The 22448-nt window shown below is 36.9% G+C and overlaps 1 protein-coding gene across 1 annotated transcript; it reads left to right on the forward strand.

Moving 5' to 3' along the window:
• The first annotated feature begins 559 nt into the window (after positions 1–559).
• On the forward strand, positions 560–21958 carry LOC116173987 (TPPP family protein CG45057). Its single transcript, XM_031491750.1, has 3 exons — positions 560–707; positions 21154–21586; positions 21636–21958. The coding sequence occupies exons 2-3, from the start codon at positions 21158–21160 to the stop codon at positions 21813–21815; spliced, it is 609 nt and encodes a 202-aa protein (XP_031347610.1). The 5' UTR covers positions 560–707; positions 21154–21157; the 3' UTR covers positions 21816–21958.
• The last annotated feature ends 490 nt before the right edge of the window (positions 21959–22448 follow it).

Below are 22448 nucleotides of genomic sequence, written 5' to 3' on the forward strand. Positions count from 1 at the left end.
TGCTTTGAAATAAAGTATTATAAATAGAAATTGGTTATTAGCCCATGTTTTGAGCTAAAATTTCGAGTTATTGTGATCTTTTAAATTTTCGACCTTTATGAGATAAGTATTTAAAAAATATTACTTTTGGGCCTTCCAGGGCTTCCTATATAAATAAACATGCCGGGGAAATAACCTAGTTTTTATTTATACATAACATAAGTCAACAATAAAAAGGCGCACAATTCTGGACTGCTGTAAAGTGTAAACTGTAATCATACATTTGTCTCGCTCGCTTCTGTTTGTTCATCCGTCTCATAGGTACTCTCATATACTCATAAAACAAAATCAAAGCATTCATTATCAATTTATCACTTATCAGTAGCAGGTAGCAGTACATTTCATATGATAATTTTACACGAGCATGCAACAAACCTGAACCTCTGAATGCGTAATTTCATAATTTGATTTAAATTTTCTGCCCCGGTACCATCCCACTCCCCATTTTGACACGAAAAATACGATTATAAAGTATTTACGTTAGTAGGCAGAGGTCTGAGATAATATCAGCGAAAACTGAAGGCTGCGCGAAACCGAGAAAATTTCAGTCCAATTTCCACCTCCGCGTTGCTGTAGTCGCTTTTCGTGCTCCGTAGAAATTCACGTGAAAATCGTGTCTGCAGTTTTAATTTACGGCGTTTACGCAAATAAAGGATACAAAGTAACAGGTTGGCGATTCTATTATCGTTATTTATTAATTTTCCGGAATTTCTCGTATTATAAGAACCACTCTGGCATAATTGACTTACACAATCAAGAAGTGATAACTTCATCCTAATTAAGAAACAACAAGCGTACAATATAACAAAAGCCACTGTGTCGATAAAATTGTATACGATAACAATTTCGTTCGGACCGATTTCGAGTTATAATTAAAATTATGCCGAGGGTCGAATAATTTTGCACGTCTAAATATAGCAATGATAAACAAAGGGACTTTTGCTGTAAGGGCCGTGAAAATCGATTCTGTGTTTTGCGCATGCATTGCATTGTATCCCTTAAGTTGTGGGGGTGATTCACTTGAGCTCAATATAGAAATAGGGAATTTACCCGCCTGCTAATCGTTTCGGAAAAAGGCTAAACATTTTGAATGCCACGATTGTAATTTTAATGGTACTTGACCGTCTGATACCTGTACTTTGAATACGAATGTGAGAACTTGGCCAAAAATAGCGATGATTACTTGCGTATTCGTTAACATGGTAAATATGTATGACATAAGTGAAAAGTAGACGGAAAGTTTATTATCTTCCTATAGAGGTAGATTAAATATTTTTTATTTATTGTGATATCATGCATTAACATATTCGGATAATTAGCCAATCACGAGGGATTAAATAGAAATGATGGAACCAAGTTGAGATGTAACTTTATCACTCGCATCCGTAACATTAGTGCACATTCAACTTCCATATTCGTTTTATAATTAGGATTTCTAATTAGTTTCGAGATCTCGAGTGTTGGTTGCTTGGCAAAAGGAAATTCTAGTCTAGGTGTGGCGTCCTGTCTGCGTGTACCTCTCCACTTTCATTCTGCACTCAATTTTATCTGAATGATTGTTTTTTCGTGCGTTTCCAAAAATTAAAAAAAAAGATACGCACTATGTGCCCGGCTGTATTTAGCACTAATGATCAAAAAGTTAGCGCAAGATGTCGCTAATGCCATTTTCTTCCAACAAATTTTCCGTTTTTGTTGCTTATTTCGCATGTAGCTGTTTCCTTCACAATCTTTACTCCAATTTCAGTTTGATTGCTGCGTGTCAACTGTCAAGTACCTACCCGAACTTGATGTTTTATTGGTGGCAATCAAGACGCACAAAATTTTAACCTATAGGTAGGTACGAGGGTAGGTACAAAAATTTTGTTGGGTAAAAGGATAGTGTAAAGTAAAACAGCATTTATGTAGGTACTTACATATTTTGAAAACCGAATAGATTCAAGCGTTTGTCAGAGACAGAGAGACGTGACCCCAATTGGATTTGACCCATTTTCAATAGGCTTGTTACATGTGGCATATAGGTCAACTGTGCAAAGTTTGAACCGAATCGGTGCAAGCGTTTGGCAGTTATCGTGTACATGGACGGACCGAGGGACGGACAGACGGACACCATCGACTTCCCTATAAAGCATACATCGCTTTGCTCTGCCGCTTAATAATACTTAAATGTGGGAGTCTTCGAAAAAACGCTCGGACCCATCGATTTTTGTAATAAGATTTTTTTTAATGATAAATTCATGTATACAGGGTAGCCAAAAAATAAATTGAGATCATCAACTTTTTTTCAAATGAAAACATGTATTTTAAATTTCATACCTACGTAAGTAAATAAAATATAGGTAACATGCTAGGTACTTAAGTGTGCATCGAGGTGTGCATGTATAATGTACAGGGTGGTTCAAATTCTTGGGTCGCCATTGGGATCTCTGTAACGGTGTATGTTAAATGTGGGCAAATTTGCTCCTTTTTGTGGCTAAAAAAAGCATTTGAAATTTTTGAAAAATTTTGAAAATAACAGATGTCATCGAAAAACTGAAAATGTTAAATTTCGTTTTCATTTTCCCTGTCTTAAACGGGCGGAACTCGGATGTGGACGATTCCGGTTAGCACCTTCTATCGACACTTTTCGGAGAATCTGAATCTCTTATCAGAAATTCCATTTTCCAACACACGTTAAATGTAGAACGAGATGTAGAAGCTATACGGACTACTACTTACTTTCTTATTTCTTGTGGACGCCATGTTGGATTTTTATGCAATGTGATAGGGAACAAGAAAGGAAATTCATTTGAATGCATCACCATCATAGCCATGTTGATTCAGCAAGATCTAGTTATCCATGGATGTTTTGTTGAGAAAAAAGCATTTGATTTTGAATTTTTTCTTGTAATTTTATTCGAAATTTATGTAAACCAATCAACCGTAAAAGTATCGAGTGTGACAGGTCATTATTTTTCATTTTTGATTCCGCAAAAATCCAATAACCTAAGAAGGTAGTAGCTTCTACCTACATTTTGCGGATGGAAATTCTGATAACAAATTCAGATTCTCCGAAATGAAAATTGACATTTTCAATTTTTCGGTGATATCTCAGTTGTTTTCAAAGATTTCAACTTTGCCCCCCATTTAACCTGCACTGTATCACTGACCGTTGATGAGCCACGAATTTGAACCACCCTGTACAGGGTTTTCGACTCTTTTATAAGTTATGTCCGTAATTGTAAGCGGTATCAAAAAGTAATAAAGGTGCCATTTCAAAATTTGCAAAGATTCGCGCTCTTAAGAGATACGGGGGAAAATAAAAAAATCGTTAATGATGAATTTTCTTAGATAAACAGAATCTTTATTACAAACATTTCTTTGCAATGATTATTCAATAATCTGAATTTCAAAATAAGTATACGGAGTCAGATCAAAAAGTTATCTGACCTAACCACATTTTTTTTTGGAACACCCTGTATATTTTAATTTAAAAGATAGGTTTTCTTTTCAAAAATATACACGAGGGATGATCAAGTGATTCAAAATAGGTTAAAGATTGAAAAAAGATTTAAATGATTCAAAAACATTTCAAAATGATTTTAAATTAAAAAAGATCTTTTTTGGGTGATTTGGAATCATATTGAATTTTTTAGTGTATTTTTAAAGAGTATTTAATATATTTTTAGATTAAAATATACAGGGTGTTTAATTTAAAAGTGAGGTTAGGTCCAATAACTTTTTTACCTGATCCCGTATACTTATTTTGAAAACAGTAGGACATGATTATAAAAAAATCTTTCGTAATAAACATTTTTCTGCACCACTAAGAATTATGAAATTAACATTTTTTGGATTTTCGGCCTTATTTCTTAAGCGAGTGAATATTTTTCAAATTTTATTTTACCATTTTTTTTTACTCCAAAAGAGCACTTTTTTTAAATATAAAAAGTCATGAATGTTTTCAAAACAATAGATTTTTAAAAATATTTTTCAAAGAGATTCTCAAAAGATTTCTAAAGTTCTACTTATTAATGCTCCAAGATTTACCTACAGAAAAATAAAAAAAACTGTTAGGAAGAATTTCTAGCCTGATGATTTAAAAATAGGCTCGTTTGATTTATAGGGTGACCCTACCAAAATTACTAGGTAGCTGAACTATTTCGGGAAAAAATATTATCAAAATATATTGATCTTTGAACCCTTTTTTCATTTTTTTTTTTAAATTTTTTTTAAATTTTACGCCACTTGAAAAATACAAACAAACTACAGAATTGACTACAACCAGACTAACAGTAACACGCATTTACATATAACACACAGAAAGACATAATTAGGTTTTGCAGAGGTATTCGCTGATACTATAGAACGGATTATCAAGAAAGAACGTTTTAACCTTAGACATAAAGGAGGCCTGATTGCATTTCAGGAGATCAATAGGGAGGCTGTTGAAAAGTTTAATGCACATGTATTTTGGAGAGTTCTCGAACAGGGTGGTTTTATGTCGAGGGACGGTGAGCTTCGAACCGAAACGTGTCTTCCTGTCACAGCTGCGGATCTCTTCGTTCGTTGTAAACTGATATGAGTTGTCGAAAACGAATTGCACACAGTTATAGATATATAGGGAGTACACAGTCATTATTTGCAAGCGTTTAAAAAAGAGGTTTGCAGTGGTCACGCATGCCAGAGTTACACATATGACGTACGATCCGTTTTTGCAGTAACAGCAGTCTGACAGTTGCATTGGAGTTGCCCCATATAATGATGGCGTAGTGTAGTTGACTTTGGACCTGGGCATAGTAGTACTTCAGTAGAGCAGACTGCCCTACCACGGGCCTCATACATATAATTGCGTAGCATGCACTTTTTAGTTTCGAGCAGATTTGATCGATGTGAGAGCTCCAATTTAGATTGTCACTTACAGTTACTCCAAGGAAGCGTTCGCCACTGGTAATGCGCAACAGTTTCCCATTCATGATAATGTTAGGACGTCCCGCTTGGTTATTTCGGCTATTGCAGAAGCTTACTACGCCAGTTTTGGTTTCGTTTAATTTTAGCTGGTTAGAATCGCACCACTCTCTTATGCATGTTATAGCATCACAGGCCTTTTGTGCTAGGGTGTCCAAATTAGGATCCGATATCACTAAGGAGGTGTCGTCTGCATATTTGCAAAGAGAAATGCTCGGGTCGTTGAACTTCCTATCCAGGTCGTTGACAAAGATCGCGAAGAGTAGTGGAGCTAAGGTGGATCCCTGGGGCGTTCCAATTTTGTAGTCCAGTTCAGAGGATTTGAATTTATGATTCGTTACGTTGCCAAATTTACCGGATAGTTCAACAAACTGAGACCTCCCCGTTAGAAAGGAGCTCAGTAATTTGAGCGGAATGCCTGTGATACCATATGACTCCAATTTCTTCAATAATATATTGTGGTTGACGATGTCGAAGGCTTTAGAAAGGTCAAAGTAGATTCCTATGACGTGTTGTTTATTGTCCAGTGCTTCATAGATGCGGGTAATGGAATCGAATAAGGCTGTGACTGTTGATTTTCCTTTTATAAAACCGTGTTGCGTTCTGAACAGTAGCTTGTATTTAGTTAGATAGTTGATTAACCGGTTAGCTATGCATTTCTCAAATAATTTTGAGAAAACAGATACTAAGGAGATGGGTCTGTAGTTCGTGATGTCATGCACATTTCCTTTTTTGAAAACAGGCACGACTCGCGCTATCTTAAGGGTATCTGGAAAATACCCAGAGCTGAACGCGTCATTGATCATGTGGGAAAGAGGTTTAACGATATAGCCGGCGATGTTGTACAGGATGTGGCACGGAATGCCATCTGCACCTGCTGATTTTTTCTTCGACAACTGTGTTATTGTATTGAAGACTTCAGCTTCTGTGACGGGATTGAGAAAGAATGACTCGCTGGACAACCTGGGCAGATCCACATACTTCGCATTAGTTATTCTTGAAAATTCATCCGCGATAAGAGCTGCGCTTTCAATAAAATGGTCGTTGAAGATTTTACTGGTGGTGAGGAGGTCACGCACGTACCGTCCGTCATGAATTATGGTAATATCCGACTTTTCTTTTCGTCGTCCTTGTCCGCCTGATAAACCATTGATTAGATTCCATACTGCTTTATTAATATTGTTGGACTTCCTGATAAGGTTGTCGTTATACTCTCGTTTGGTAAGATTGATTAGTCTTACGTACGATGTTTTTAAGCCCTTATAGGTACGCAGCACATTTTGGTCACCGGTTAGCTTCCAGTTACGATGCATATCTTTCAGTCGTTTACTTGTAGCTATGATTTCCGACGTTATCCATTTTTTGTTGTTTTTCGCAGTTACTTTAAGTTTGGTCATAGGAAAAGCCGCATTGAAGTAATTAGTGAACCCTTCTGTGAAATTGTTGAATTTTGCATTCACACAATTAGCATCGAAGACATTCCTCCAAGATTCGTTAGCTACACAGTTGTGGAACCTCGAGATATTTTTGGAAGTAAACAGACGAGTGTTAGTATAATTAGTTTTATCCTGGGCAGTGGTGTAAGGTAACAAGAGTTCAATAGCCAAGTGATCGGAAAATCCACTTTCGATAACCTTGGCTGATCGATACTGAGTGTTGCAGTAGATATTATCGATCGACGTAGCGCTTACATTTGTTATCCTTGTCGCGACGTTAATTGAGGGAAGAAGATTAAACGATGCTAGGATATCCAAAAAGGTAGTCGAATTGGTGTGGCCGTCGGATAGATTTATGTTTTGGTCGGTGCAGATAATTATTCGAGAACATTTTTTTATAGCGGCGCCTAGCCACTCGTCCAGCAGCATAAAAAAGGTGTTTATGTCTGCGGAGGGCGATCTGTATAAGGAGACTATGGTGTAAGAGATACTGCATAGAATCAGTGTCGAAGAACAATATTCAAAAATACTATCAATAGGTTTTGTATTGAATGTGGATGCACTAAGATCTAAATGCGATCTCGCATAGATTGCGGTGCCACCTCCTTTGTTGATGTTGTCTGCGATTGTACGACAGTGATAAGAGATCAGTGAGAAACCGTTTATGCTGAAGGACCGAATCTCTTCAGACGTCAACCAATGTTCGCAGATACACAGAATGTCGCAGTCAATTAAGTTAACAAAAGTGTTCAACAATGCTAATTTATTGCGCGCACTTTGTGTATTTAGGTGCACAATTTTTAAGTGTTTGCTGATGATGGCTGCACAGGTTGAAAAACCGTCTTTTCGGAACTTTTGTTGAAGTAATATCTTCTCACAAGTACGTCTTCTGGCCACACTTCAGGTTTTATGATGTCATCATAGATCCTGAATGGGTAGGTAACTCTAAAGGCAGCAGAAAATTCAGATTTCCTAATGGAGTCGACCGTCACGCTTGGGGATCCCGGTAGCGTCTCCTTAAGATACTCAGCTAGCGAGGACTCGGAGGTGTCGGGATGTAGCCTGCTTACATGTAAGTAGCCCTTTCTAGTCACTGCCTGTATTGCACTGTTCGTTATAGTTTTTGAGCCACGGATGGTATTTTTCTGTGACTTATTTTTTACCGACCTTATTTGTGAAGTCGCGGTCAATTGATTCTTGGGGGCATTAGCGTTCTCCGCTTCGTCTGTATTGTTACGTTGCATAGTTAATTCCCGAGCTTTATCAGCATAAGTTGCATTAGTAGCACCTAGTGCCGTGCATGACGTAGTTGGACCAGCATGATGAGCCCGTTCAGATTGATTAGGTCTGATTGGTTTCTGCTTATCCTGCATTGAGGTGGGTAGTTTTGGATTACGAGTATTAGTAAACTCCGAAACTGAGGCTTGTGCTCCATTTGTCGGCGAATTGTTTTTCATTGGAACAACAGTAGCATCATGTGTATGCTTTTTAACCGAAGCCATATCTTCCAATAGTTTTATTTTGTCATACAAGAGTGTTATTAATTTGTTCTTATCCCGAATGATAGCTTTAAGATAGTCCGTTTCATTGGGATTGCTGTCACTGTCGAAAATGTCCTTGTCTAATTCCGTACTTGGATCGCACGCGTTATCACAACATATGATGGTGTCACTATCAATTGGATTCACAAACTTTAACTTTGTTTTCGCGCAACTGTCATGATAATAACTGAGGCACTTTACGCATTTTACGCGTTTTCTTAACACATGAACCTTCAATGGCGAAACAAACAATCCTCAATTGTCAAACAGGTCTATGTGGATACAGTTCCAATATTTGATTAAATAAGTTTTGAGATTTTATAAATTGAGATTAGAAAGTGTAAGTACTAATTAAGTTACTAAGTAAATAAAATAAAACTTGTTTTAATTAGGCTGCAAACTACAAACTATTTATAGGTAATCTCCTCATTAGCAGTTAGGTACATACATACGTCGAGAGGTACGTAACTTTGTATCTACATTCGATCATCTATGACTAAATTATTTTTAGTAGTAGTAGGATATTCCTACACTTGGATGGTGCACGTATAATATTTTAAAACTTTTTCGTTTTTTGAAGATTTTGTCATGGCCGTAATAGTCTTTTTTGAAAGTGTAACGCGTTTAGTGACCCAGAATTTTCATAATATGTAATCGTGTTTGACATTAAGTACACGAGAATCTGCGAAATACCTTTATTTCATACTGTCCGGTAGATGTTCGATTACACTACCATTTTGAGTCCGGTAGGTGAGTTATTACAGCATCAGAGCCGGTAAGTGTCGCTAAGCAACACTTACCGGACGGTTATTTGTATACATCAAATTTGACATCTTCACACAATTAATTAAAAACCCCAACATAAATTTGGCTGTAATTCTTTATTTCAAACATTAACATTGATTGTAATGAAACAATTTGTATTGCCCTCAACACTAACGCCTGGGTTATTACTGGATGTCGAGTTAATAATGTTTGATTCCTTCTGCTGTAGAACTTCAATGAAAATTTCGCCGCCTTGTATCAGTTGTATCATACGGACAATCTTAACTTTTCCTTCTACCGAGCCTTCGATGTATTTTTCTGCCGTCGATGAGCTTTTCCATGCTCCATGACGCTTTAACACCGAAACCCAGGCAAAAAAATCTAAATTCAAAAACTTACTACATCCAAACACTAAACAATATGCCAACATGACGTTTTCCTCTACTTGTTTCGCCCCATGTTCGTTCCTAAATTGGCAAAACACTTAGTACTCTTTTTCATACCTTGCGGCCGACTTCTTAGGAATCAACTTTTCGGTTGCTTCATGAGATTTCGACAGGATTGTATCGGGAACAGTGGAACATTCCACAACGTTTATAGATAGCGTCCATTTTTCAGTGAAAAAATTCAATGTCAACCAACTATACAAACTATAGCAACGGCCGTTGCCACAGAAACAAGGTAATGCGATTTTTACAATATAATGAAATTTTGTAATCTTTGAAATGAAATAACGATACAAAACAGACTTACAGTATGAAATAAAATACGTTACGATATACGTCCGGTAGTACTTGTAACAGTACTCGTTTAAGACATTCTTGACTCGGCTCCTGACGTCGCCTCGTCCATAATGTCTAACTCGTAATGTTACAAGTAACCTACCGGACTTATAACGTAAATAACTATTTCGTGATCTTTGACTTCTCTATAATTTTTTTAGTCTGCGCGATTTTATTCCGAATAAACTTTAATATATAATAATAATTTTGCAAAATCCACAAACTCCACCACATTGTTTGGCATATGTCGCGGCCCAGCGCGATGGCAACAAAGTAGTGGTGAAACGTCCCTGATAGTGCCTACCAGGGACGCATCCTCACGACAGTTGACTAAATCCTGGGAGAGGCGGCGACGCCAGGCATATGTCAAAGTTTCAAGTTAGGTATATTTGTGTGAACAATTTCCACTTTTACCGGGAATAGTATACAAGGTTACTAACTTTTGGGCCCCTACATGTTAATTAATACCAACTATCACTGTAGTGATAAAGATATGGCAAATTACAAAAGCAATTACCTTGCCATTCAATGTCTGACTACCGAAATCAAATAGCAGGCACTTTAGAACTTATCAAGGCACTTAAACGTAATAAATTCCTCGTATGGGTAGGTAAAATCTCGCCCAGAATTAATAGTCCAGTCATTCTAGGAAATACAGAAAAAAATATTCGTGTAAGTAGTTCCATTTTTTTCGGGAATGTGTGGTTGAAGGTTCCCTGACGATTGTGCAATACAAGTCCGGAGCGATTTCGTCCCGAAAGGAAGGGGAGGGAGTTAAAGCCTTAAAGGAATAGTTTTGCGGTTATTCGGCTATATCTCGAAAGTGGTCGGTCGTAGGGGAAAAAAATCAAAAGCTCATAAAATTTTCTACTACTTTATTTCTATACATTTTTTTCCAAAAACCGATACGGGTTCTTGAAAGTGAGCAATTTTTGAAAAAACTCGAAAAACTAGGGAATTAAATTTTTTTCAAGAATCATTGGACATGTGTAGTGTTTATGCTTCGACATACTTAACCTACAACAAGAATGCAGCGAAATTTTGTGAGGTCTAATCCATGTCTAATCGAGGGTCTAATTCAGATGTACGTACAGTTCCTCTCCATGATGAACTTCCACGTCCTCTTCATCTGCTGCTAGGATTCGTGGAGAGTTAAAACAGCTCCCTTGGCAGTTGGCACAGGCAATGGTACAAAATATGCCATACTCCTTGCTCTCACAACTAGCCCAGTAGTTTCTCATTGGTCTGGATGGAGTGATTTCTCCAGCCATTGCTGAACTTGGAAATCACCCAACCATTAGGCAAAGTTCCTACTCGAGCTACTGTATTCCAATCAGACCTGGTAGAAGTAATGCTTAGTGCAAGAAACGTTCTTATGTACTCGTATAAAATACAGAACAAAACTATCAGAATCTCCAGGGACAGTAGGGTTGGTCACTGTAAAATTACCTTTAAATAGGTTGCAAGCAGCAACACCCTTGATAGCTCGCATAGTCAAAGAACATGCTGGAACGGGAGGTAATGATGAGTTAGCCCGACTGGCCTCAGAACAGGTGTTTTATGGTCCAGAGCCACGGTCCACACTCCTATCGTAATTCAGAATCCGAAATCCAGCGTATAAATCCTTTAATACCTAAACCAAACCTTCCCTTTTCGAAAACAATTTGTAAAACTCATTCGTAAAAACCTTATTTACATGCTTAAAATTCTACTCTTTCGCCACCTATCGGTATAAACCGCAGCAGTGCTGTAACTCCCGGAAGCCACATTTACCGATAACTTGCAATTGTCGTGTAACAGTATGGTCTTATCGGCAAAATTCTGAGGCGGGGTCTCTGGAATTGCAGCTTTAAGGTTTTTAATAATCCCTTAATTATCGTAGTATCCTTTTCATGTACTCACTAACATAATCCCAGAAAACCGTTGTCAGCAATTTTCCAGCTTTTTCGTTTTTTTTTGTGGAGGATCACCGAGGTTTCATCGCCATTAATAATCGATGTCTTGTTCTAGATTCTTCCTACCTAACCTAGCGAATCATCTCGCGGTCACTTTGTTCATTCCCAAATCTACGTGTAAAATTTCCTAAACTATTGCCTCTGATATATGTGCACTTCCTGTGCAGTAACTTGAATTCTTCGATCTGTCAACGCCGTCTATTTAATTTTCTTTATTGTTAGCGTATTTTCCTCAAAGTGAAAAATCGCTATGGGCTGCACTTTCATGTCCGTCCGTCTGTCCGTCACACGTACTCCTTCTAAACCACTGAACCGATTTTAGCGATATAGGACTCATTTGAAAGGGCTTGGTCCAAGGATTCCGTGCATACCCATATTTTTTGGTTTTGCGCATGCGCAGTGTCAAAAATTTGGTTTAACGCATGTGCGATGCTAACTTTTTAGCGCATTTTTGCAAATTTATTTGTAAAAAGTAGCTTTTAATCTCACTTTGGCTGGCTGGCTGGCCGGCTGTCTGGCTGGCTGCAAATGGGGGCGCGTAGAAGAACTCTTGTAGAAAGGCAACGGGTGTACGACTGTACGTGTATCTACAAGGCCGTGAAATTTGTCAACCTTAGGGACATGGCTACATGATGTGGGGTTGGCGACATCTGTGCGTCATCCTCGAGCGTAGTACACTAACGTGAAGGTTTTTCAGTTTTTTCCTATCTTCTACTACAGTTTTGGTCCGATTCTTTTCAAATTGTTGTCGTCGGAGAGATGTTGTAAACGCGCACAACTCCTGCGTGGCGGAATTTTGTTTTTTGTTCTAGGGGCGAAATTAACGACCTTTTGCGAGGCGCGCGCGCGTCTTCGAGAAGTAGTCAACTTCGGGCGCCTTTTACCTTCCGTTGCGAACTCAGGCGGTTTAACGTTTCGTAAATCTCGAATCGCTGTCTCTCTTTCTCGTGTCGCCAATAGAAGCGAATTGCGGGTGAACTGGACGTCGGAAGTGGCTACCGTCAAAGGGAATGTGGTAGCCCCCGACCCGATTTTAACTTTAAAAGCGAATTGCGGGTGCACGCGGAAAGTAGGAAACGGTTAGTGAATGTAGTAGCCTTCGACAAGATCTGTTATTGATGGTTGAGTGGAAAGTGGCTAATAGAATACTGATCTGCCATACAAAAATGCGCTGAAGTCCCTTCGATCTCACACGAGGACTTTGATAATTTTTTTATTTATGAATATAAATGAAACTTTATATGTAAACATTACGAATATAAGTAAAATTAACGCCAGGGGGTCGATTTTTGAAACCAGTCGCATCTATTCGTATACGCTTAGATGTGAAAACTTAAAAACGTATACGTTTTCCAAATGCAATTTTTGACTACCAGTTTCTAAATTTGGTTTTGTGCATGCGCAATGCCAACTTATTTACTGAAGCATTTAAATGAAATTTAACGCATCATAGGCACTTGGAATACAAGCAAATCTAACACCGGTATTAACTATTAATGAAACTAAAACTAATACCGGTTTCAAAATTTCGAATGTGGTCAATGCGCAATGCTATTTACGAAAGCATCTTCATGAAGAGGATGGGACAGCAATGACAGCATTAACAATTAGGAGGAAAATACGCTCTCGTTAAGGACTTTTTATCTTGTTTTGTTTCCTATGTTTTCGTCTCAAAAGGCCTACCAGATTTTGGATCATCTTATATGGATGGACCCCCAGTACTTGATAATATGATGGAGCATGCTCGCATATACAGCAATCGTTCGTACGTGCATTAGTCGGCAATTTTATAATCGAGATAATGTTTCTGTGTTCAATCTTTGCTTCCATTTTTCAACATTCAAACCGCTATAGATTTTGTATGCTACTTACTCCGGATACATAAATGCTGAATCTGTGTGACAGTTAAAAATTATTGCGTTTTGTAATTGTTTCATGGCCAAGTAGTTTGTATAAAAATGTCGCCTCGTAACTTGAGTATAATAAAAACAAAGGGCACACAAAACGGAATAATGCCACGTTGTACTAGAGCGTAAATTCGTTAAGATTATATTTCTACATGTTCGCATAGTGTGGGATTCCGCATTCCAGCGTTTACTTTTGTAGATTAAGATAAAAAATTGTAAATAATTCTGTTGTAAAGCTCCAAATGAAGTGAACTGATTAAAGAGCCGCTCACCGTTTTGCAAGCCTAATGAGAAACAATTGTAGAGTTTCTAATTACCCCAGAATTAAGCTTTAGAAATATCTTCTTGTTAATTAATTAAATAAAATTAGTTTTGAAAAAAAGAATTACTGTTCTAGTTGTACTTGAAAACGCCTTACGCGATATTCAAATTTTACGAGGGGATTGGGGTAAAAATGACTGCCCACTTTTTTGACGGAAATGTTTTGAAGCACCAGTAATCCGAATCAAACAAAATATGTATGACGTCAGTCTGTCTGTCTGTACACTCACCATGAGTTATCCTCTGGCAAATTTTATACTGAGACCGCAGTTTCAGCGTTCCAAATTGGTAAAAAACATGTTTGCGGATAAAATAAAACAAAAATTTTGATGGACAAACAAAATAAATTGATTATTATCGCTCCTCTCCCTTTCCATCTCTAAGCTAAAACAATATATCTACATGTTTTGTTTATCCATTTACAGGTATGGAAAAAGATTATTGCAAGCTAGAAAGAAACCCAATATGCATTGTGTGAGTGTGAAGTGAGATAGAATACACAACAAATTAACAAACTGTAGTGTACTTAACCCCCAGGTTCTACGCTAACTTCACACTACAAGAATAGGGAAATAAAATAAGGCAGGGCCCCCTTACGTTAGTTGTAAACAACGCTATGACCTGAAGCACAGTAGGGAAGGAACGTAAAATAAAACACTCAAATTGTGAAAAGTTTGTTTAATAATGATCGTTATTATTAATTATTATGATTGTAAAAGCTAGGAAATTTAAGTCAACATAAATTACATTGCAAAAATAAACTTTGAAAATGGTAGTTCACCGAATAAAAATATAAATAGGCTGGAAAAAAAGAACTTATCAATAAAAAACCAGCCGTCAAATTAATATTAAATGGTGTAGTAAAATTAATTGTTTGTCATGTGAATGCGTAACATAAAATTAGCATGCAAAAAGTAGCATGTAGACTTCAAGAGGTAACATATAGATTAAAAACAAGTTTTGGGAATTATGGGTCAAATAAGCAGGTATCAAGATTCTAAGAAAGGGTGAAATACACAGGTGCGATAAAGTTCTTTTGTTAAAAGCAAGATGGAAAATTACATAGCCTTGTCGTCAAATTTAACTAAAACATAAACAAGATATGTGGAAATTACGAATCGTAACTCATTTATCGCACATAGATTCTAAACTGAAGAGGTTTGATTAGCGTAATCCTGCTCCTGCAAGATAGGTAACCCGCCCATGGTTTCGGGGTTTCGAGACTACAGTTGAATGTCGAAGACAACGCGGAATTAGGTGTCTTGGCTCAAATGGTTGCAGTTTTTACCACCCCCGTGACTGCTTCATTCATGGAGAAAATTGTTAGTTACAAACAACAAGTCAACAACAGTACATACATACGAATCGGTAATTTCCACATAGTAAAATAAAATGATCAAAATTTATATGAATGTTCTTCCGGAAAAGACCAAGTACTTAATCAACACATAAACGTAAATGAAGCAAACATTACACCAAAAACGTAAACAATTACAAATAAAAGGATAACGGTATTAAACATGTCATTTTGCATTGCGGTTAAACCAAGTAAATTTCAAAAACAAAAGATTGAAACACAACAAATATAAAATGCGGTACACAAAACACAAATACTATATAAAAAAATGCAAAAATTACTACCTGCATTAAATAGATGCTAAACGTAGCCCTCGTTCGTACTTTCTAGATGGCGCAGGTAGCTTTTCCGCTCCTAGAAATTGCGTGGTTGCCAGCTCTGAAAAATGTGTGCATTGCCGTAAGATGTATAATGTATATACAGGGTGGAACCTTTCAAAACTAAAAGCGCCGATGCCATTCATACCTCTTTTGTGTAGGAGAAATTTTTATAAACAGTTATAGCAAAAAATCTATTTCTTCGCTTCTCATAATTTGACACTTTTACCATTCATTGAGCTTATAAAATCAGTTTTGTTCCATTTCGACATTTTATTAGCTAAAACTAAACATGAAACTTGCTCTACTTTACCGGTCATTTTGGATCAAAGAAACCAAAAATTTGATTGAGGAAACGGTTAAATGCATTGATAGAGCAAAATAAAATTGGCTCTGTTATCTATCACTATGTGATGCTACAGTGCCACCATGCTCAGAAAAGCCCCGGAAAATATGCGAACTAATTTTGAAATAATTCAGGCTGGCCAATAGAGAGTCTGCAAAACAACGCGATACATTCCGCGTCATAATTATTAATTATTCCGTTTTGACAGTTGACGCTTCACGTTATTTCAGTTTACACTTTTCCTCTGGTATTTGCTTTATTTTACATTTTCCGTCTCCAATACAAACTCGTCTTTTTCAAGACGCATATAACTTGGATCTACGATCTGATAAGGTATGTAATTCCCTTAAAGTGTTTTTAAATTTTGCATCAGAATGTACGGTCTAAATTTCTAGCGCCCTCGGACACGCCCTGTCAGGAACCTTCTGAGTTCTGAGCATGGTGCCACTTGTATTTATTATGCGCACTTTTTTGAAAAAATGGATTGCGCATGCGTTGACCAAACGTTAAACCCTAAAACTAATATAGGTATAACTTTTTTTTATAACTTGCATATTTTATCCGATAATCGACCATTTCATATTTATCAGCGACCCTGTACAACAAACACCACTATAAGACGGTCCAACGATTTCAACAAAAATATTTCTAAACTTCAACAATTCAACTTGACCCTCGAATTTTAAATTTGTATAATTCGGTAACGATCAACCAACGAACTCGATCAACAAACGGCAAGAAACGATTTCCATCAATAACTTCACATCCATATTCGAGAGACACTTTTTCATTGTCATTTTTCGAGCTCTACACGATAGCGTTGAGAGATTTTCAATACAACGTTTCGTTTTTGAGAAATCATTATGATTTTATATGGCCCGTAAAAAAGTGCTTACTGAGTAGCAACAGCGTACGGCGCATTTTAATAAACAAGAGTTGAAAACTGTTGGCTTCAACAGGATGGTGCACTCGCGCACAACGCCCTGATCGTGCGAGAATACCTATCGGACAAACTTGTCTATTTTCCAGGAAATTTGCCCGATAGACATTCTCGCACGATAGGGCGTTGTATGTACGCGGGTGCGGGTGCATCATCCTGTTGAAACCAACAGTTTCCTACTCTTGTTTTTGTGTGTGCCATATATCGTTGTATTTGTAATAAAAGATGCTATTGATTACAGTCTGTACTTTTTTTTATAGGTCATATAGGTCGTATTGAAAATCTCTGTCTCAAATCAGTATCTTGTAGACTAGCGAGCTCCAAAAGTAGCAACGAGAAAATGATTTTTTATTTTTCTGTATGTGCTCAAATTATATCAGGAAAAAATAAACACCAAATTTCGGTTTTTTGGCATATCTTCGGAAGTAATCGGAATTTTTTTGTTTTCTTTACAGCATGAGACTCTCAGTACCGGACTACAAGAAAATGCAAAGAGATACAGATTATTCTATAATTTTTTCTAAATTACATTCCAACAAACTCCTCACTGGTGCTAAAGTACCATACTGTGGGAAAGTTCAGAATAATAGTCTGAAATGTCCATTTCACAGAAAGTTTATTGTACCTACGGGGGTACTGAACCAAATGAACTTTGAAAACAATCGTGAGATGGATATAAACATAAATTAGGATACAGGGCGTTTTGAAAAATGTATTACTCATAAATATATGTTTGGAAATGTTGATGCCAAAGTCGAGTTCAAGATATTAATTATTAGTATGTTTGGTAATTAAGCACATCGATATTTTTTGTGCTATTGCAGTATATAGGTACTTCTAACTTATGATATTGTAATCTTCATAATTTTTTAATTTCTAAAACATTTGTAATGCGTTTTCTAACTAAGTTGGATGCGCTATTTTCCTTTTCAAGATATTTATTACCTTCCTTTTGGATTAGGTTGAGCCAAGAAAAATCTTGGCGATTGCTTCATCCTAACTACCTGAATTATGAACAAATTTTGATGGGGAATCAAAAGGTCACCCTTGGCAAAATCCCGAACAATGTACAAGCATCTCTCTTCGCGGACGACCTCATAATCTACACCTCTAACAGTCTAACAGAAATCTTGAAGACACTCAAAGGTACCTACAAAAAGCTATTAACCGCTTAGAAAAATGGTCTGACCGTACTGGATTACAATTCTCGACCAATAAAACTCACTGCATAACTTTCTCTAGAAGACGCAACATTGGAAATCCCTCACTTAAACTCAATAACATCGTACTCCAACACACAAATCAAATCATATATTTGGGAGTTGTACTTGACAACAAGATGACTTGGATCCCTCATATTAAAAAAACCATAGAAGACACCAGGAAAGCGTTAAACATAATCAAAGTTATATCAAATCAAAATTGGGGAACAAATACAAATACAATAATAAAAATATTAAACGCTTTAATTAGGTCGAAAATAGAATATTGCCTATGCATCTACGGAGGAACCAACAGCAGCATTCTGAAATCCTTATATGCTATTTATCATCATGGACTCCGCTTAGCTACAGGAGCACATCGCACAACACCAGTAGATAGCCTCTATGCAATAACGAGTGAACTACCCCTAAAAGCAAGGCTCTCTAAACAACTACTCTGCTACACGGTACAAGTCATGGGTAGACCAAACCATCCGAACCAAAAAGTCACTTTACAACCGGAATTTCAAAATCTGTTCGCTAGGTCAAAAAGAATATTAGTAGTAAGAGGCCAAAAGCTATTAAGATCCCTTGAAATACAAGTTAAACTACCGAATACTCCCCAAATCAAGCAACCCTGGGCAACTCCTCTTATAAAGCCGAACGTTGAACTAACCAACCACCCAAAAAATTCTACAAATCCAGCAATCTATAAAAACCTCTTCTTAGAAATCCTTAATAGACATAATGACAGACAAATAATATATACGGATGGTTCAAAAATTAAAAATCTTGTTGGATGCGCGTTTATACACGAAGACAATTCCTACCAATACAAATTACCAGATGCGCCAAGTGTGTACAGTGCCGAACTATATTCCATCAAGGAAGCACTCGGATATATATCGAGAAACGTGTACGATAAATTTTTAATAGTAACGGACTCGCTCAGCGCATTACAGGGATTAAACAACATGTACCCACAACATGAATATATATAATATATATAATATATGAAATACACACCACCTGGAAAACACTCAAATCACAAAGCAAAGAAACCGACTTTCTATGGATTCCATCACATATCAACATCGAAGGCAACGACAGAGCAGACCAACAAGCAAAAGAGGCCACATACAGGAAAGATCCAAGCACGACATACACCACAAGGACCGACGCCAAACATATAATTAAAAACCGTATCACCAAAGCATGGAACTTGGAATGGGAAGATACAGCGAACACAAAAAATTACTACAAACCGAAACACACACCCCCAGAATCCCAAAGCAATATCACTAGAAGAGAAGAGACAATATTAACAAGACTGAAAACAGGACATACAAGACTTACCCACGACTACCTGCTTAAAAAGGAAGAAGAACCAACTTGCCAACAATGCAATATCAAACTAACTGTGAGACACATCCTCTGTGACTGTCCTAGGACCACGAAGCAGCGCAACCACTTAGAAACCGCTTTCTCAAAGCCAAAGAACGTAATAAGTTTTCTAAAAGACATTCAACTAATCGATGCCATGTAAATGTAAATCTTATCTGCTGTATAAGCAAAAATGCCACAAGACCTTGTAGTTCAGGCATTATCCCTTTAAATAAAAAAAAAAAGGTCACCCAGAAAATACTTCTTTTCGCCCGTACGTCTCTGTAAGTCCATGTCGTAGGTAGTTTAGTTTTTATTTTATTGAGGGAAATTGTGTTAAAGATGATATTAGAACAGAATATGCACAAATAAGTGTCAATCCGTCCGTACGTCCGAAGCCTCGAGATCTCAGCTTGAAATTATTTAACATTTTTCGTTTATTGGCTCGCATAGGTCACCAAAATGGCGAAAGAATGATTGCCATAAGAACTACACATTGTAAATTTCAAAGCAAATGAAATACTAAGTGGGTAGTACCACTGGTTGGTGGTTTTGTAATTTTAGGGAATCGTGAATCCAGCGGTACGTTTAACCAGTGCCGTTGAAATGACGTTAAAAATTGGGATTGCGGATTCCAGATTTCACCGTAATTTATTGTCATTTCCAACATTTCCGAAGAAATTCCATTTCAAAAACATTGCTACACATATCCAGTTCCACAGTTGCCTAAACATTTCCAATCAATAACCGATATTATGATCTCAATACACGAATTAGAAATGGAGGCATTTTTCTACACATGTATGTTTTTTAAGAAAACTCCTTCAAAATCCGGGCACTCGCAAAACTTTTGCACAACTGCATTGTAGCATTGAATAAAAACACTATTTTTATTCAATGATTGTAGGTAGGTATCTCATCAGCATAAGTGAAGCTAATTTGCTTAATTTTTTTAATAAAATTTCTACAAGAATCCCTATTGACAAAGTAAGTTAGCAAGAAACGGAACTTGTGTGTTACCAAACCGAATAAATTTGTTTCAAAACACTAAACAGATTTAGAAAATAATTTCGTAGTTAAGTACTATGAACTCTTACAAAATACCAAAGGGATCAAGAAATGTAGAAATGAAAGCTTTCATTTCTTCTGTAGTATCCGAGGTAGTGGGTGTCTATCCAAATAATTCTATGGATTATTCATAAAGTTATTTGTAGGTATTCCATTGCAATCACGTAAAAACAAGATACATTCAACCAAAAGTTGATACAACTTCCCTGGTCGGTTATTTATCTATCTCTATGATGATACTCTATTTAAAAATAGAAATATTAATGAAAGTGAAGCTAAAAATATACAACGATATTTTTGTTGCGGGTAACAGGATGCTTATACACTGCACGCATTTTTATTTATGCAGAATGCTAATTAGTTCAATTGCCCGAATTGTTTTAATGCAGATTTCCGGCCAGTAGGTAACTTTCGCACTTAGGTGGTGCAGCATATTAATTATCGACATTTTATGTTCAACGCATATCGAACCTACATTGTCGGAAATAGAGCAGTCAGATTAAAGGAGATTGGTGTAGATAACACATTCAGACAATAAAAATAATGAAGAAATGAACATTTGTCATGGATAACATTGTGTAATAGGCGGCTATACAGCATTGCACTGAACATTATCTATTTTAATGTGACTGAGATTTATATGCCTACACCTAGCTATCTCTAAGTAAATGAGACCTACACAAATTTAATGGCATTAAAATGAGAAGTTCGCATGTTTACCACTATTGATCACAATGTAATGGGATGGCACCCTAATTTAGCAGTTACTATTTTCAGTATTTTCACACCCATACAACACGACTACTCGTTTCATAATTTAACAACAGATTAAAACGTCATTTCTTTTCAGAATCATGTCAGTCGAAACTAATGGGTCTATTCCAACACCGGAATTGGAAAAGTTAAAATTGGAGAACGGCGAAGGAGATCAAGGTCCAGCTTCTCCCACTCCATCGACTCCTAAAACACCAACGGGTGCGTCACCTATGGACTACACGTCGGCCTTCAAGGCATTTTCGAAATTCGGCGACACAAAATCGGACGGTAAGCACATCACGCTATCTCAAAGCGACAAATGGATGAAGCAGGCGAAGGTGATTGACGGTAAAAAAATCACCACGACCGACACGGGTATATACTTCAAAAAACTAAAATCCTTGAAAGTTACGTTGGACGATTACAACAAATTTTTGGAAGATCTCGCTAAGAATAAGAAGGTTGAGGTTGAGGACATTAAGGCGAAGCTGGCCAGTTGTGGAACGCCTGGAGTTACGGGAGTAACCGTAAGTGATTATTAGAAAATAGATAAATAAATAAGTAGACCACTTTCAGCCGAGCAAAGCAGCCGCGACTGTAGATCGTCTCACTGACACTTCGAAGTATACCGGTTCTCACAAGCAGCGCTTCGACGAAAGTGGCAAAGGTAAGGGAATCGCCGGGCGAAAAGATTTACCCGATTCCTCTGGTTACGTCTCCGGTTACCAAAACAAAGACACATACGGAAAAAAATAATTTCCAGTACAGTTCTTCTACTAGTTCTTAGGTATTAAGTTTGTTCCAGAATATTTCTTTAAGAGTTTAACATTTTATATATACAATCAAAAGTCTATATATTTTTACATTTTAAACAATAAACCGAAAAGATGTCTGTTTAAGTTCTTCCATTACGTATTTTTGTAACAATTTACATACGTATAATCGTTATCTACATGTATAGCTGTAATGTGTAGATATCTACCTTTTGTCACTTCTATTGATAGGAACTTATTTTTGTTCTGTGATTTTTAATAGGAATTTTTGTTGAGTAATCGTAAGTGATCTATATTGTATGCTTTTTATGGAGCACAGTTTGTTTTGTAAGATATTGACAATATACATTGCTGTTTATAAAATGCAGTGGACTACCTATCAGTATGTATTTTAGGAGACTTCTTAGGAATGTAAAAAAGCTGCCCATCGACCACATATTTGCCGACCTCATGTAATAATATTAATTCACCTCGCCTTCTAAATGACAAGAGCTTTCGGACGCAATAAGGACAGTTGAAATGTCTTAGCTTTTGTTTACGATAGCGGCGGCTGAAACGCAACTATAGAAAATCTTAAATTCCTTCAACCAACACAAATATTTTCACCACGACACAT

This window comes from Photinus pyralis, unplaced genomic scaffold, assembly GCF_008802855.1.
Source record: "Photinus pyralis isolate 1611_PpyrPB1 unplaced genomic scaffold, Ppyr1.3 Ppyr1.4_LG6, whole genome shotgun sequence".
NCBI classification, from domain to species: Eukaryota; Metazoa; Arthropoda; class Insecta; order Coleoptera; family Lampyridae; genus Photinus; species Photinus pyralis.

What these genes read in the sequence shown, in the direction of transcription:
- LOC116173987 (XM_031491750.1), top strand. Translation starts at nt 21,158, where the DNA reads ATGTCAGTCGAAACTAATGGGTCTATTCCAACACCGGAATTGGAAAAG. An exon ending in CTGGAGTTACGGGAGTAACC is followed by an intron (nt 21,587 to 21,635) that starts GTAAGTGATTAT and finishes GACCACTTTCAG; the next exon opens with CCGAGCAAAGCAGCCGCGAC.